The following is an 18,528-nucleotide window of genomic DNA, read 5'->3' as shown; positions in this document are numbered from 1 at the left end:
TACCATTGCTTTAAGCGACCTCTTCAGGTCAGAGGCTGCATGCTCTAGCACAAATTTATTTTATTTTTTTAACGTATACATATGTTTTTGGGACCATGGCAATTTTTAAAATAGAACCGTTTTTATACATTTTGGGGAGCAAATAAGTTAAAATAATTTTCACAAATCGACACTATTGGTCAGTCCCACAAGTGTATGTGTTGTGTTTTCTTTAACAAATTATTCCGCAATATTAAAGACAATAAAATGGCTTGCCATCTTTGGCGTGACAAGCTTGAACAAACATGCCGTTTATTTGGTCTCACAGTGTACATTTGAACAAATTCCACAGTTTTTCAATACAGTGTCACGCTGTCAGCTGTTCAGCATTCACATGCAATGTATACAGAAATTGTATTGTGTAGTTATTTTCAGCAGTGCCTTATTTATTTACGCGTTACAATTCAATGGTCAAATGACAGATAGTACCAATAAACAAGATATTTATTCTACTCTTAAAAGTCAAACTGAAAAAATATGTCTTAAATCACGATGCTAGTCTGGCTAGCGGTATCGTTTAACTGCTAGCAGTAAAAAGCAGACAGACATGCTGTTGTTGTTGTGGTGGCGTTTACAGCCTCTCATGTGCCTCGACGAGGAAACTTGGTTTGTTCCAAGACGAATCCCGCGGAACATTCCGAGCTGGTGGAGACGATGTAATTGAAAGTTCATGGGAGGATTTTATGAGGAATCGTTTGTGTTTGTGTGCCAGTGTGTCGCTGCGAAATGTTCGATAAGCACAGGTCAGGGCTCCGTGGGACATAACATTACAAACGATTCTCCTTCTCCCCTTCAATATGTGACATCACCTCAATCGAACCCTTACAGAGAAACCTCAACTCTTAGACCCAAATGCCTCCAGTCGTAACGCTAACCATAACCCCCGCACCCTAAACCTCACAGTGAAACCTCCATTTCTAAATCCTACCCTGAACCCCTAAACCTTACCTCTAACCCGTTCTTGCTAATCCAGTTGCTCTCGGTTCAGACCGTGAGACCACCTTGATAAAGATGTTTTTGGTCTCTTTTTGGATATAAGCAAACAGGAGGAGGGGCATAGCTCAGGTTTTAGTGTGGCAGTCTCCCAAGCTGAAGGTCGTGAGTTTGTTCCTCCACCCTTGAGTGACTTTTATTATTTCTGTTTTCAATTCTTTATTTTATTCTCTTCCAAGTGTAAATATTACTCTAAAACTGAGTCTATTATTATTAAATAGACTGTTTATTGCCACTCTCAGCTGAAGGGCTGCTATGGGCTACATTGTAGCAATATAAAATCCTTTTATTAGCTCATTCACTGCCATTGACGGCTATAGACGTCAAAAATTCATTTGAACTATTTCTTTTAGTTTAACATTTTTTTCCCCACTTTTGTTAACAAGAGTATGAAAACCTAGAACTTTTTTAATTGTACATTTAGAACAGATACAAAATTTGTGATTAATCCTGAGTTAACTAGTGAAGTCATGCGATTAATTACGAAAAAATTTCAAATCGCCTAACGCCGCAAATTACTCTTATACCCAAACGCCTCCAGTCGTAACACTAACCATAACCCCGCACCCTAAACCTCATAGTGAAACCCTGAACCCCTAAACCTTACTTCTAACCTGTTCTTGCTAATCCAGTTGCTCTGGGTTCAGACCGTGAGACCAGCTCGCTAAAGACAACATGAGCTCTCCCGTCCGTGCCTTTGTTCTGTGCCAAGTTTTAAGTCCAATGGCGTGCGAGCCACGCCGAAGCCCTAGACGCTCGCTCTGCCTGGCTGAATGGACTTTCCATTCACCGGAGCAACATCAAATGACATTCATGTGTCGGCCGGAATAATCGTCATTCGCGCACGTTCTCAGGCTAAGCGATGCGGCGAGCCCACAACGGCGCTTAAATGTACTGTACCGCTATGTGACAAATGATGTAACGTTACATTTCAGTCATATTAACATGATGGTGTAACCTAGGGGTCCCCAACCGCAGGTCTGCGGCCCGTTTCTGGTCTGTGATGCACAGAGAGATGTTCAAATAAATAAATAAATACCCGCAAATGTTTGTTGTTAGTGGAGCATCTTATGGAGATCTTTATGACGGCGCACTGGGGCCATGTGTAAATATATATATTTTTTAGAAGGTTTGTAATATTCCAAGAAATTTACGAGACATAAACTTGCAGATTTGTGTCATTAAAAAGTGGCAAAGACGTATTTGTAAACTCACTCACAACACTTCCTGACCTCATAATCAGCTGACTAACACTAACCAATCAGATGCTAGCAGACGTTAGGTAAATGCAAGTGAATGACTGGGAACAGCAGATTTAACAAAATACATTTAGAGACTCGTACCCAACGCTTCAAAGTGCGAATGTTTAACTCATTCACTGCCATTGACGGCTGAAGACGTCAAAAATGCATTTGAACTATTTCTATTAGTTTAACATTTTTTTCCAGTTTTGCTAAGAGTATGAAAACCTCGATTTTTTATTGTACATTCAGAACAGATATCAAATTTGTGATTAATCGTTAGTTAACTAGTGAAGTCATGTGATTAATTAAAAATTTTTTAAAAATTCATCGCCTGACGCCCTTAATTTAATTTTTTTTAAATTAAAAATAAGGGGCGTCACACGATTAAAATTTGTTTTTGAAATTAATCTCATGACTTCAATAGTTGACTCACGATTAATCACAAATTTTATAATTTTTTCTAGGTTTTCATAAAAAAATTTAATGAAATGAAAAAAAATGTTAAACTAATAGAAATAATTCACATTAATTTTTTACGTCTATAGTCGTCGATGGCAGTGAATGAGTTAATTTGACTAATATGGTTCATCTCTGCTAAAGCAATTACTATTTATCTCCCTATTTAAAAAACAGACAGAAAAATATTGGCACAAACATCCAAGTTACGCTTGTGAGTATTTCTTGCGAGTTTCTTTCGCGCAAAACTGTTCAGTTTATTTCTCGGAAATTATTTACGAGTTTTTTTCTCTTGCACGTGCCACAAATTTGTGCGTTTTTGCCTTACAAATTTGCCACTTTGTAATGTCACAAATCTGAAAAATTTTCCTCGTGAATTTGTGATTTTTTTTCTCTGAATAGCCCCCCCCCCCCACCACCACCACCACCACCACCACCACCTCTAAAAGATAAATATATTCATCCGGGGCCCTATACGCCATCATAGATATTACTGTATGTTTACCATGTGTTAAATTTTGTAGCGGCACATTATCATTAAATCATGTATGATTGTTTGAACTCCACAAATGAGGGCACATTTTTCCGGCAAATGTGTGGTGCCAACACGCTAAGTAGAAGCCATGTGGAAGTGTTGTGTTAAACATTGTACGGCAGGCAAAGCCGAGTGCATTTTTTTTTTTTCTCCATGAGCGCCCGGCTTTAACAGTCATGCAATGTGACGCATTCACAGCTGGAAGCTGCTGAATAGCGCACGCACAGCTCGCTTCTTCTTCACTGCCGGCCGCCGAGTCGCGGCGTCCGACTAAGTGCTTCGTTCAAGGGCACCTTGGGAAAATGACGCCGCCTTTTGCGATGCCTGTTTGTCGGAGCGGGGGATTCAAACCGGCGCCCTTCTCGCCCCGTCCCACGGCGAGACGCGAGAGGCGTGCGCGCGCATGCGATGGAGTCGTTAGCGCTCGGCGGCGTGCATGTGTTATGCATAATTCCCCTTGGATGAGCATTGGCTTTTTACTTGATCTCACTGCCCTGAGCATCAGCAACGTGCGTCATGCCGAGCTCCCGTCAAGCAGAAACAAGTTTGCACTGTAGAGTATTGTAAATACATAAAAATAGCGCAGCACCGACAGGAATGGTGGAAATGGGGGGGGGCGGGGTTAATGTCTGCTCACGCTTTTATGGATGCTCTCATTAAGTGTGAAGTTGTTGTTTTTTTTTATCAAACAATGAGAAGATCTGAGGCAATGACAGAGAAGCGCTGGTGGGGTCGGAGGGGGTTCGGGGGTGGCCATTGCCCTCGTTAAAGAGCCTGTTGTCACGGCATGACCACAACATCCACATCCGGAATTCATTTTTTTTTTTTTTTTAAATTTCAAATAGAGTTGCCATTGCTTTTTCTTGAGCTCATTTCAATAAGAAAAAATGATGAACCTAGCCCTGAAATCCGTTTCACTTTGCACCCTGAAATTTGGTGGGCGTTTCTTTCCTAAGTTGCCTCATATAAAAGTCTCAAGAAGCCACGCACCAAAAGAAACAGGAAGTCAGCCATTTTGGTTTGAAGCAGCCATTTTAGGAGTTCTTTTTGACCATTTCCAAGGTTCGTTTAAAGATCAAATTGGACCGGAACTGGTTACAAATGCAAACTACGTATACTTACTATAGACGGATGGGTGACAAATTGCAAAACATTTTAGATTTCGCAAATGCGTATGGACGTAACGCGCCATGAAACAAGAAATATTAGCTTAGCCCCTTAGATTTGTTTTTCCTTTAGTTCAGTCCCCAAAGCCAGTTTCACCCGTCAACTTTTTAAATTTAGTAGGTACATAAAAGTCTCGGGAACCAATGCCGTACAACGAATAGGAAGTCTGCCATTTTGGTTGGAAGCTAACAATTCTCGGTTTATGTTGGCCATTTCCAGGGGTCACTTCAAAGACAAACTCCTCCTTGGATTTTGTCCAACCGCTACCTAATTTAAATTTAGTCCATTAGACAGATGGTTGACAATAAATCGGCTACTTTTCAAACAATGCATTTGGGCAAAGCATGGCGGCGAATTTTTAACGACTCGCCATAAAAGTAAAAAAAAATATATATATATATATATATATATATTTTTTTTTTAATTGAATCCCCAAAGCCTGTTTCACATGTCCATTTGAAATGTAATAGGAATGTCTATCAAAAGAAGACATGCAAAAAAAGTCGTAAAATGAACAGGAAGGCCGCCATTTTGGTTTGAAGCCGCCATTCGCGGCTTACGCTGGCCATTTCCAGCTCCTTTAAAGACAAAATCCTCCTCAAGATTTTGTCGAATTGCTACCAAAATGTAACTTTGTCAACTAGACTGCGAAGCATTTTAGCTTTTGCCAACATTGTGAAATTTGACTGAAATGCAAAATTCTGTCAACCGACCAAGGATAGATCAAGATGGCTGATAAACCCGGGAGAGACTCATAGGCGCCCCCTAGTGTCAGAAATGTATGGAGTTCTGGGACAGAGGGCGGAGTTTGAAGCATAGAGCTGCCGTCAATGGCTCCTCCACAGGTATGAGGCCTGACACCATGAGATCTTTGGACCTCAGCAGGGGTGTCGGATCAGCGCGATGCGAACAGACAGGGTGTCATGTAATATGAAGCCCACCAGGTCAAAAGGGAAAATGAACGGAGCCACTGGAAAAATAAGGGAGACGTGGCGGGGTGAAACGCTCAGCAGAATGTCAAACCATAACAAGACAAGAGGCGTTTTTTCACTGGTGATATGTGAGGGGGAGGCGGGAGTGGGGGGTTGGTGGGGGGGGGGGGCATCACGAATAATATCGCGGCGGGTACGCAGAGCATATCTTAAGAAGGGATTACCGCGGGCACGCTGTGTGTACAGATAATCCTGCAAATATGAGAAAATCATAAAATGGTCTGGGAGCTGATAGGAACGCTTGCTGGCTTGGCGTTTCCCGCCTAACCGACCTAAAAAAAAAATATATATATATATAAAAAAAAAACAACAACACGCAGACGTGCTGGGAAATATGCTGTCAAACGGCGAAAAGGGAACATTGACGTCAAAGTCGATCTCTCGGCATTCAAGCGTAATGCTGCGACCAAAAAAACATGATTTATTCTCTATGGTTGACACGTTCTTAATCGTGATTTATGGCGGCACAATAGCGCAACGCTTCAAGCTCAACCAAGGAACTAAATGTGTGACTCACTGGGACAAATGAGTTTTTATTTACTCACTCACTCAAGTAATCGTATTCATTTTTGCCAAAATTCATATGTTGGTCTAATATTTGTTTGTTTTTGTATTTTTAGTTTAGTACGCATATTATTTTCTAATATTTGTGCATTGTTGTTTTTTACAATTTGTCATCTAGTTTTAAAAAAAAATTCAAATATGTTTAATTTTCAATTTTTATTTTTGTCAAATGGCTTATTGTCATATTTTTCAGTATTTTTTTCTCTAATATTTGTCTACTTTAGTCTGCATGTTTTCAGTTATTTCCTCATATTTTAGAAATTTTTTGGGGGGTGTATTTCTGTCTTTTTGAATTTGTTGTCCAATTTTGTTTGAGGTTCTAAGATTTTTATTTTTTATTTAAATTCTTTACCGATAGTTTCATTCATCAAATAGCAAATGTGCGAACGCTAAACCTCAAGTATGCGGTGGTTCACTGTATACAGTATACACACACACACATATATATATATATATATATATATATATATATATATATATAGTAATTTGTATTACTTTTTTGTCTAGTGGTGTTCAGTAAGATTTTTGTTCATGTAAAATGCGCCTTGGCTAAAATTTTGGGATACACGAGATTGAGATAGACATATATGTTTTTTTCAGGGCCCGATACCGATTATTAGAAGTCAAGGATGCCGAAAACCGATATTTGGAGCCGATATTCATTTTAATAATAATAATAATAATGCATCGGATTTAGCGCTTTACTAGACGCTCAAAGAGGCTTTACAATGGAATGGATACATTATTCATGCACTCACTCACGCGTTCACAGCGTGGCTGCCAGTGTGCGCCTACGGCCCCTCCGACCACCACCAAACATTCGCACCTTCCATACACCAGCGTGAGTAGCACTGGAGGGCAACGTGTGTGAAGTGCCTTGCCCAAGGACACCACGACACATGACTTGGTGAGAGCGGGGATCGAACAGCCGACCTTCTGGTTACGGAACGATCGTCTCGACACCCTGAGCCACGGACGGCACAAAAGGGAAAATATCGGCATCAAAATAAAAACATTTTTTTAAAAAAAGGATCTATTATTGGCCATACGATTCTTCAAAATGGCCGATGGCAATATTTGTCAAAATGCTGAATATCGGCCAGGTTGATAATCGGTCTTTCCCGATCATGAGCATTATAACCCTTCAAAAATGTACCGTAGACTACACGGTGTTTATTTGAATTTTGAACCGCATCCGGCACCGCCTTCACGCCGCTCGTCTGGTTTACCGTCGACAAAGTCGTCCGAACAAAAGACAACATCGAGCGGTACGGGGAACTGTCGCGCAGAGATCAGCTACCTAATTACATCTTTGCCTCATCGATAACATTTTAATCCCTGAGACGGTGTCGCTAAGCACGCCACACATAATTAGCGACCAACCTTTCACACGTTTCCGGAGTACTGCAGGGAAGGTTATCGGGTCCAAAGACCCTCTGAAACCATCATAAGCAAGGAGCTATTAACAGATCTATACTGTCGTTTTGGAATTAAACGCCCCCGGGGTAACGGAAGACCGAGCTCCTTATCGTGGCGCTCCCACTCGCCGGCAAACTGTAAATTAATTGTCGAGTCATGACCCGTCGGCTCTTGCGGGCTCCCTAATTAGTCCGGAGTTTTTTTCACCCGCTGGGCCGTCTCCCGTCTGAGGCGTCGTCTTTAAGCCGCCGCGCCGCGCCGAGCTGCGCCACGCTGAGCCCGCTCTGATGCTTATCGTGGCATTCAGCGGCGTAGCGGGAGACCGGACCGGCGAGCGGGCCTCGGGAGCAGCGGGCGTAAGCGGACAAATATGCGCTTTTAATTAAATAACACCTGCGTACCTTCTGTTTATCCTAGCGAGACCTGGCGGATAAAGACGCTCGGCGCTATCATATTCCCGACTGATACGGCGGGATTTGCCGCCGAGCCGGTGGGTTTATTTGGGCAGTCTGGCAGGATAATGTGCAAAAAACATACAGTGGATACATGACGACTTGTGCAAATGTCAGCGGGAAGTCGAGTACTTTGGTTTGTTGATGGAAAATATTCAAAATACTGAATTTTGTTTTAATGACCTTTTAGGACTAGCACACGGCGGTAGCAACAATGTTATGGATGGTATTCACATGACGGCGTGCGCCCCACATTGTGTGCCATTCACGGGTCCAATCCACAAAGTCTACCAAAGTGAGTTCTAACCATTTTTGCTTAAGCTAAGTGTCATTGCAAGATGGTGAAAATGCTTTTACCATAATGCGATCGTGATATACATCAGCCGCTAGCCGTGGCTAGCTCTGGCTAAAAATAGATTTGGTGGTCAAGATGTTGGATTTTGAGATCTTTCCAAATACTCTCCCCCTCCTTAAGGTCTCTTATTTTCCTTTCCCTGGCAGCCCAAAAGTTTAAATAGTTGTTAAAGTGTACAAAAAAATAAGCGACGACTAAACAATGTTGTTGTTGTTTTGGTTGTAACATGCTAGCGCTAGTAGCTAGCGCGGTCGGGGGAACTAGCTAACTTGGTTTTAAAAATAACCTGAGATTCTTCACCTCGAATTCACTAATGAAAATTGCACATAGCAACCAATAAAAGCCGAAAGTACAGAAGCCATCGGGACCTTTGACCTGGGAGCATACGTGATGTTGTGTTTGTGATCCAATCGATTCCACTGATCAAACGTTTCAACATGTAGCGCTACAAGAATAGCAAAAGAACATTCGGTGTAGAAAGTTAACCCACCATGAGGGTTCGACTCGCGATCCCGTGACGTCAGTCAATATTATTTAGTATGAGAAAAGTTTGCAAAATATCTCAATACGGTGAGTTTGATCATTTGACCTCAAATCGCCGATGGGTTTCCGAACTGTAAACAGCAATAGTTTGACAAACGTATCATGATACAATGATAGCTTCATAATTGTATCATGATACAAGATTGTTGGCCATGATTTAGTATCGCGATACGGTGGTAGTTTAGCAAATTGTATCACGACATGGCAATAATGTGACAAAAGAACAGCGTCACGATACGGCAGTAGTTTCACAATCCAATATGGCGAAAATATTTCCACAATTGTATCAGGGATTGATCGATAATTGTGTCATCGCAGGACAAGCACCCAACCCCCCTGCCACCAACCGCCCCCCCAACGCCGCCCCCCCCCTTGATACCGCTACTGCTGGCACCAGGCCCAGTGTGCAGTGGAGCTGAACAATGGCTGCCGGGCTGTTCAAACACAAATTAATATTGTCCACAACTCGGTTTATGTGACGGGGAAGAACTTTTAATCACAACGACTAATAATAAGGTATCATGGACAGCTGAATTCAAAGAATTAAAAAATTGACAGTACGACGTGAAGCAAAAAGCGTTGACCTCTGCCAAGGCCAAACAACCCCGTTTTTCCTTAGGAATGGATCTAAAGTTGAACAATTAAAAGTTTGCTGAAAGATTTCAGGAATGAGACACCTACGTATAAAGTTGCGCAAGATGTGGGACTTTGAACTACCGGGATATGTTGGATCTGCGCATATGATGCATTTTTTGAAGCTGATGCCAAACACGTTTATTTCCGATATATTCCAATTACTGATCAATCAGCAGATTATTTAAAAATTTGATAGAATTAACTCATTTGCTCCCCCAAAAACGTATAAATACGTTTTATTTTAAATATTATATTACCATGCTCCCAAAGACGTATTTATGCGTTTTTTTTTAAATGCTAGACTAGAGCATACAGAAGGCTTTGATGCAGCCTCTGAACTTAAGAGAAAAGTTGAAGCAATGGTAGTTATTACAAAAACTGCCAGCAGGTAGGAGCAGAGTATAAGAGATCAACCAGGGCCATGTTGCAAAAAGCTCTTTTCTCCCACTGTTTTAAACAGATTTGTGATTAATGATGAAATTTAGCTATATTCTAATGCTAATGCTAAGTAATATATTTTTTTTTTCCTGATGAAAGAAGAGACTCTTTTAATGTTTTTATAGCAATAGAACAAAATGTTTTGTTGACTTTGCAAAACCAGTCAAAATCCAGTAAAACAGCCGGGAGCGAAGGGGGTAGCTTCAGTGAAAATGGCTGCGAATGAATGAGTTCATAAAATAACTTTTTTTTTTTGTTTCATAATGCTTACAACACTAGACATTAATTACAGGCAAAACATTTGACAATTTCAAAATACCTTGTCCTTAAGTATTTCTTTAACTTGGCAACTGAAAGAGGGACGAAATAAATAAAATCGGCAAGATTTAAAAAAAAAAAAAAATGTTTTGCAAAAAATGGTACATTTATTTTGGGGTGGGAATGCTTGAATGTCATCATCTTTTTCTTATCTTCTAAAATTATAAAATGGGCAAATATCTGCCGTTATGGCCGGCCGATTAATCGGTTGGACCGTCGCCAAATAACAAGTTTTGCACGATTTGCTTTTTCTTTTGCAACCGTTCCTCCAAAAGAAATATCTGTTACAGTGTTTTTCCTTCAGAAAGGTCTCACCCTTCCACAATCTTTTGTCATTTTTATGGATTTCTTTTTTTGTATAAGTGACATCCTTAGCGGCGGTATGAATATTTATTTATTTTATTTTTTAAAGCCAACATCCTTCAGTAAGAAAAAAAAAAACACCGCAAAACAAATCCGTTCCACCATCAAAACTGGCACGCGCGCAAAAGGGATTGCCGCGATAAAAATCAGGTGTAATGCTTGAGCGTTCCTCACAAAACCTTTGAAATTCCTCAAGCAGGAAGCTGACATTGGACACAAGAAGATTTGTTTTCCTTTCACTCATCTATTTACGCTTTCATGATCCAATTTCCGTTGAGGATCTTCCCAAAACAAAGCCACTGGATATTTAGAAAACCCTGGAACCTTCCATTTTTAATAGGAGACGTCGGCAAATAGCGCATAATTCCGCATGACTGTTTTTCTTTTTTGTCTGTGTGAAATATTCATTACGCCGAGAGCAACGAGAATGTCAGAGTTTTTTTTTTTTTTTTTTTTTTAATGAACGGGAAACGGCCGGAAATAACATCCCAGCCGGCACGCCGCCAAGTCACGCAACCGCTAAGAGGGTTGAACTTGCGTGTCACATTCAAAACAGTAGACGGCGACGCTGGAACAACAATAACAAACTCCGGGCTTTGCGTTTTCCTACGCGTGAGCCCAGCGCGCGAACGCATCACTTTCACGTCTTCATTTCTGAATGTCTTCCTTTTATGAATGATTAACGCAAACGGCTAAAATTGTGTATATTGATCCATTCAGGCACAACTCTGTTATTGATTATTTTCATGTGGACAATCTGTAATGTATTTTCCAATGGGTCAACTAATGATTACTGTGCACATTGATATGTAGAAGCAAATGTTTCATTTAAGGATGCTCCGATCCGATACTTGAATCGAGTATCGGCCCCGATATCGGAAAATAAATTGGATCGGTATCTGTGACAATGGTTCCGATCCAGGTGCTGAATCGCGAGTATTCAGTCAAGTGACCCTTTTACTTTTTGACTAGTTATTCTTTTTTCCCATTATTTTTTTTATTTTTTATGATTGGTCATATATTTTGAAAATGCTGACATTCTTTGATGAATTAATTTAATAAATCAAGCATTGGAAGGAAATACCATGTTTTCTTAATATTGAACCCGAGGCAGCAGATACAATGGAAACCGAAGAGGCCCCAGAATTGAGCCTTGTGGGACGCCGCACGACAGTGAGTTGAGAATGAATGACCAATTCGCCATTCTTTAAATGAACGCCTTTATTATTGATCTATTTTGCGCTATAGCACGGTCTGCATTTGTTGAAAAACAATAAACATTCTCTTCCTGACGTACATTCCATTCATCTTTTAACTCATTCAAACCCAAAAACGTATAAATGCGTTTTTTTTTAAAAAGCACTTTGTCCTTCACTCCCCAAAACTTATTTATACGTTATTTTATTTTAGAGCATACATACAGAGGTGGCTTGAAGCAATGGTAGTTATTACAAAAAACGGCCAGCAGGTGGCAGCAGAGTATAAGAGATCAACCAGGGCCAAGTTGCAACAAGCTGTTTTTTCCAGTGTCTTCAACCAATTTGTGAATAATGATTAAACTTAGCTATATTCTAATGCTAATTTCTGCAAAACGGAAAAGTGTCATCTGATGCTGAAAGCATGCATTGAATCTTTTCAGTGAAATTATAATCCATTTCCTGATATGTTGGTATACACGCATGTTACTTAACGGCTATGCATATATTTGCAATGTCAGAGGTAGGATTCAAACCCGCAACCTCCCGGTTACTAGACAATGCACTTTCGAGCAGGAAAGTAGTAGAAAAAGTTCAATGTGAGTCCCATTGAAAATGAACGGGGAAAAAAGTTGATATTTAACGTTAAATTGTGCAAAATCCTGTAAATCGTGTGGAATCAGACGATATCGTCCCAAATTGGAACGCTGTCAAATCGGGAGTATTATGTGGGAATCGTTTCAAAAAGACAATAACATGATCAAAAATGTGTACGGCCTGGGTCGGGTCGGGTCTAACCGACACATATCAGCATGCGACCAATCCTCTTTCCGCTACAACAAGCCGTGACGACAGCACGCCTGAGAACGACGTCAATCCGTCCGTCTGCCAATTTGCGTACGATTCCCAAAGAGACCCGCAAAAAAAAAAAAAAACTGTGCTCGCCGTGAGTTAGGCACGCACGTCGCCCACCCGATCTCCGATTGGGAAGCGGCACCTCGGAGGCACGCCGCCGTCCGGGGACAGCGGCCGCCGCTAAACACAATTAAACAATTATTCAAGCCCGAGCTGGAGATTGCCGGAACTTTTCCATTCATTATCGGCGCGCTTTGTTGAACTCTGGCGGAGGAGGCGACTGCGTCACGACCCCCCCCTTGCATGTAATTAGCCCAAATTAATGGTACTACTTCAAAGAGGCCATTCCCTCAATGTACCTCTCGTACCCGCATCTTCCCCGCTGGCGGCACACTTACTTCAATGCTTTAGTGTTGGGTTCGTACTCAAGGCCGGCAACTGCACGCGCTGCAGTGCTAATGAAATAAGAGCATGTGGTGATTATTCTGCCGTGAAAAAGCCGTTAGACGAACAATATGGACTTGAGAGAGGTCGACACGCTGCCGATACTTGAGAGATTTCTCGGGATGCTAAGCTATTTCAGGATGCTAACCAAATTTCATTAAATATGACCTTAATTTTTTAACCTTAGTTTTTTTTTTGACTTTAGTTTCAAGTAAATCCAGTGAGATGGTTTTTTTTGTGTTAGCATTAGCATTCTTTTTTTTTTTTCCTGAAGAGCTCAGTTCATTCGGTAATTTTACCGATTTGACATGTCATCATCATTGCTCTCTTTTTTTTATTTTTATTATTTTAATTTTATTTATTTTTATTATTATTTTGTATGTGGGTGTGTATGTGCATGTGCGTGCGTGTGAGTGTGTATTCATTAGTTCACCTAAAAGCTATTAAAAAATCCCATACCGTTCACCTAAACCAAACACTTCAGAATCCAGCCAGTCGTGAGGCTGTCAGGAGACCCGAGGAAGGACCAAAGAAAAGAAAGGAAAGTGAAATCCAGCATTAGCATTCTAACCATCAAATGTTTACGTTGTATGTTTTGTCCGTTGCTGTTCCACTAATGTCCTGCAGGTGTGAGTAGCGAGCATTTCAAACAGTTGGTCGATTAGCAAACAAATGGAGAAGACGTTCAGATCAAGATCGCCTTTGGACTCGCGATGCTAATGCTACAGACGATGCGCCTGCGGTGAACATTTTTAACGCTGTATATTCGGGAGGGGTTGCTGTTTCACTCAAGTCCAGTCATTCTTTTTCCAAATTTTCCATTTTTCAAATTGTTGTCCAGCACGTCAGAAATTTGACAGTGTGTGGCGTCAGAATGCTAATGCTAACTCCCTCCCCGCAAAAAATACCCGTTGATTCGGAACGCTAATGTAATGCTAACAACAAAGCATGCTTCTGTTGAACACATAAAAATCACGACGTTTTGACAAAAATGCGGTCAGATTAGTAAAACTAAAATGTAATCGCTAAAAAACAAAAACAAACTAGCAGTTCAAGAGCTCACGTCGAGCGTTCGGTTGTATTCTGTTCCGCTAAATCGCATCGTGCAAATACCAAGTTCTCAGTGCAGATGTCAATTGGAATCAAACAATTAGCCTAGCTAAACAACCGATTTTAACAGCTAGCTCCAATGGTCGCTAGAACCTCACACATTCGCACACTGAAGAGGACGCAATCGTTGTTTACCGTTGTTGGTTTTAATAAATCAAGAGCAGTCAATTTTGGTTTAGTGAGTGGCGCGTTTTCGAGCAGAAGCGCGACGACAAATCAGCCATTGAACGAGAGCTATCGGGCATTTTGACGAATATCGGTATCGGCCCTTTTTAAAAATCCGACGGCCGATATAAGGTTAATTTAAAACCTTTTTAATCTTAGGGAGCTATTTATTCAACATTTTCAGTTAACTTTATACCCGATGCTACTGACACTGGTAACCTTCTGAACCATTTGTTTTTGTTCGACATTAAAACAAAGAAATGTGAAAGTTTAAGATTTCCGGTATTTTTACAAATTTACTGTAGAAAACTAGCGAGAGTTATGGTATTTCCGTTTGACTTTTTAAGACGTACCGATAACCTGGAAGGTTTTTTTAGAAATCGATGACAAAAAGGATGGCAATTAGGCAATTGACATTCAATTTTTTTTTTTTTTTTAAATCTACATTTTGAAAAGTCTGAAAAATTGTTAAATAAACATTATTTAAGACTTCACAACAGTCAAGATTGGCATTTGTATTTTAACATTTTTTGACACCTATATACCCCAACCCCCACCCACCCCCCTACTAAAAATGAATATCAGCTTCAAATATCGGATATCGGCCTCGACTACGGAAAATCGGCATCGGCCATTAAAAAAAACATATCGGTCACTCTCGATATTAAACACTGAATGACAAAATGTCACAACTTTCAGTCGACTATTAAGAAACAGAGACACGAGGACGTCGGAATGTCTGCGCTGAAAAAAAGAACCTGCTTTTGTTGTCCTAGCTGCGGAAGCGACGTTTTCTCTTGCTATCTATCATTACAAGCTGACGACAGACGTTGCCAAATCCGTCCATAAACAGTTATTTGAGGCCAACAATATTTCATTTAACAACTCAAAAACAACACAGAAGACGTTCAGTTGCTCTAAAAATAAGACGACATACGTGGAAAACATCATTAGATCAAAGCCCCGAGCTCAGAGCCGCCAACGTCACGGGAAGCGTTAATGCCCGGGTGCGGCGGGCTTCCCCCTTTGGCTTCAGACTGCCAATAATTGCTTCAGTTGTTGCTCTTTGCTCGTCGCTCTGTGCTCGCTCGCTCGCTTTGGGGTCAGTGAAATTACCTCCGCTTCAAAAAGTAGGCTGCGGCCGGTCCACGCGAGCCGCCTGCCACAAAAACGGAAAATAGACGGTCGCTATATTTCCTGGACTGGAAGGTGACCGAAGAACTGCAGATGGGAAGAAATACAACAATAATAAAAGCAAATGGAGGCTTGGCATGGGCTGAGCAAAGAAATGCTAGTTTGGATGGCTCGCTTACTGACAAAGAAAAGTTAAGAGAGCAGCTAGCAATAAATCACCACAAAACAAAGCAAGGAACGAGTCACTGCATCCCCAAAAAAAAGGTGAGAAAGGGACGTCGAGCTAAAAAGAGAGCTAGCTAGCTAACATGAAAGCTAACGCTAACCAAATAGAATGCGGTTGTATTAGAAATAAATGAAAGATTTACTTTGTTAACTTCAAGCTAGCTTTGACGACTTCCGGAGAGAGCAAAAAAACATCCCGACACGAACTTGACTTCATTCGACCCAAATCCCAAAATCTTTGACAAAAGTGACAACTTGGTGACAGTAGGGACGAGGGGTGGGAATCTTTGAATGTCTCACGATTCGATTGTAATGACCTACTCCAGTCTGACTCGCTAATGCTAATTAGCGCGCTACTCGCTTGCACTTTCATCACTCAAAAGAACGTCTCTACGCTGCAAAAAAAACAACTTTTAGTGGCATAACCTTGCCGTGACTTTTTCCTTCTACTCGCTAATGTGGCTACAACTTAACAGTGTATCAGACCGCGTGGGACCACACTGCCCCTCAGTGGCCAAATTGAGTACAACATGAACAACGCTCCCAATAAAGGCACACAGAAACAAAGGCAAGACAGTATAGAATAATTTAAATAAAATTGATTTTGGGACATTTAAAATCGATTCTGAATCGTGATTCTTATGAGAATCGATTTTTTTGGGCTATTTGAAATGACATAACAAATAAAAGACATTTTAGCTACTTATTTATGGCCTGCTAGCTTTGATAAGTTGCTAAAATAGTGGGTTTATCACCAAAAACATCCCGTTACAAGGCTATGCCAACACTTTCGACTTATGAGCCAAAAAAGGTGACGATAGTTTTATTCTGTTTAAAAACGGATATGTACAAGAATGGGTTCATTAAAGTTTTGTTGGTGTTTGACAAGGCAGGGTCAAAATGTCAATATCACGTTATAATGTGATAAATTTCCAGTTTTAATGTGCTAAGTTTCCCGTTTCAATGCGATTAGTATGACTACCGCATTCGGCAAAGCAAAAATGAAGACATTCTTCAGGTTCAGGTCACTGGCGGAGCCTTAAACTGATATTTATTTATTTTTAAATCTTTTTAAACACTCGGCCTTGCTTTTTTTTTTTTTGTATATTAGAAGAACAGCATAGCTATATGTAACTCATAACTTTGATTTCTAAGTCACAAAAAGGACTGCGGCAGTGACCTTAACCGCTTACATCAGTATTTTCACGTTTTAACATGAAAATGATCGCGATAAAATGTGACAATTGTCAAGTTAAAAATATACATTTATTAAGGGTGTGCTTCTCTCCGCAAAAGACGATTCAATACGTTTTTTTGATAGGAGGGGTGCGAAACGATTCGAGGACAGTTCAATTTGAAAGTCAAACAATTTGATTCAGTGGGATTATAATTCCATTTTATATGTTTTGGCTCAGTTTGAGAGTTTTTTTAAATTATAATTTGACATACATTTGAATGAACTTGTCAGTACCGCAAAAGTAAAATTTCTAGCTCCAATAAAAGACGATTTGATACATATCTCGATTTATTTCAAAGTACAATGATACGGTTTGGTTCTTCTAAATCAAAGAATGGATTTTCGTGTTCAACGCAAAAACAGTGATCATGATAAAACGTGAAATCTATCAGTTAAATTTACCAGTTAACGTGATATTGATTTTTTTTTTTTTTGCCCAGCTTTGTGTGGCAGCAATACACGTCCATGTTTGTTCCCTTGTCTTCCGAAAACATTCCAAAATGACTTTGTCAATCACGCCATATAAGGTTAACGCTTAATTGACGTGCTAATTTTCGAATTAAAAGCAAAAACCTTCCAGTCCCGAGCCCAACCAACTATTCTTAATTCGACCTCAAATCACAGCGACGACGACTAATGATATTCCTGAAAACGAAGCAAAATGTATTATTTTGTTTCGCCTCATTAAAAAAAAAAAAGTTGGTGTTTTGGCTCCAAATTCCAGAACGCGACCCACCTGCGTTCCGGAGCTTCTTGTTCCGATACACGGAGAAGATGACCAGCAGGTTGCCCAGGATGTCGACCACGATGGTGAAGATGAGGAAGCAGCCCAAAGTTGTGGTGACCCACGGCGGGCGGTTGAGAACGGCGGCGGCGGTGTCGTCGTCGTCGGGGTCCGGCGCGGTGCTGTTCAGCTCAGACCCATTTGTGAGCATTGTACAGGGAGGACGAACTTTCCTGTGGCCCGAAAGTGAGCGAACCCAGGGAGGGGGCCGGCGGGGGCACTCGGCGCGCTATCGGCGGGATCCCGCCGCCAACGCCGGGACTCGGTGGCCTGGCGCGGCTCCGGTCCTCATCCTCATCCTCCACCGCCTCCTTCCTCGCCCTTTGCCGGCTTGAGTGACGGCGAGTGCACTTGAGCTTCTTCGTCCGTGCACCATCCCCTCTTGTTCTTCTGCTCGCTCGCCCCACGCGGCGTGTCTCTCCTCTCCCGAGTCCACGCGTGTTGTGTGCGTGTGTGACAACTTCCACACGCCAGAAGCACCACGTTGGGGGGGTTGTTATCCGGGGGTGGCAAACACTTCCTCCCTGAGACCGAGCGGAGGAACTACAGGCTTCATTCATGGCGCGCAGCCATTCATCTTTTTCCACCATGGCGCCTTCTTCATTCAACTTTTCCCCTCTCTTTCATGAAAACGCCGACAGACAACGCAACGTACAGGGACGCGTATGTACACAACCCGCGTCTCAATTAACTCTTCTAGTTCAGTTAAATGTCTACATAACACGACTTTAATCCTGGTTGGACGCACAAACTTGATGTGTTTACATTTTTGGAACATTTTTCCCTATTGGCATTTTCGAACATCCGGGCATTTGTGATATTTCCGCAATCCAAATGCTTCCTTTACACACTTGAAAACAAACG

The 18,528-nt window shown here is 41.2% G+C and overlaps 1 protein-coding gene across 1 annotated transcript in view; it reads right to left on the bottom strand.

Moving 5' to 3' along the window:
- Positions 1–18,159, bottom strand: part of LOC144055288 (melatonin receptor type 1A-A) — a 47,266-nt gene extending 29,107 nt beyond the window's left edge. Inside the window, exon 1 of the mRNA XM_077571139.1 lies at positions 17,617–18,159. Within this exon, the coding sequence (XP_077427265.1) occupies positions 17,617–17,815 (199 nt within the window). The 5' untranslated portion in view covers positions 17,816–18,159. The remainder of the gene's footprint in view (positions 1–17,616) is intronic.
- Between the last annotated feature and the right edge of the window lie 369 nt (positions 18,160–18,528).

This window comes from Vanacampus margaritifer, chromosome 7 (assembly GCF_051991255.1).
Source record: "Vanacampus margaritifer isolate UIUO_Vmar chromosome 7, RoL_Vmar_1.0, whole genome shotgun sequence".
In the NCBI taxonomy this organism is placed as follows: Eukaryota; Metazoa; Chordata; class Actinopteri; order Syngnathiformes; family Syngnathidae; genus Vanacampus; species Vanacampus margaritifer.
Note: the sequence above shows the minus strand (reverse complement) of the source record. Positions and strands in the feature narration are given on the sequence as shown.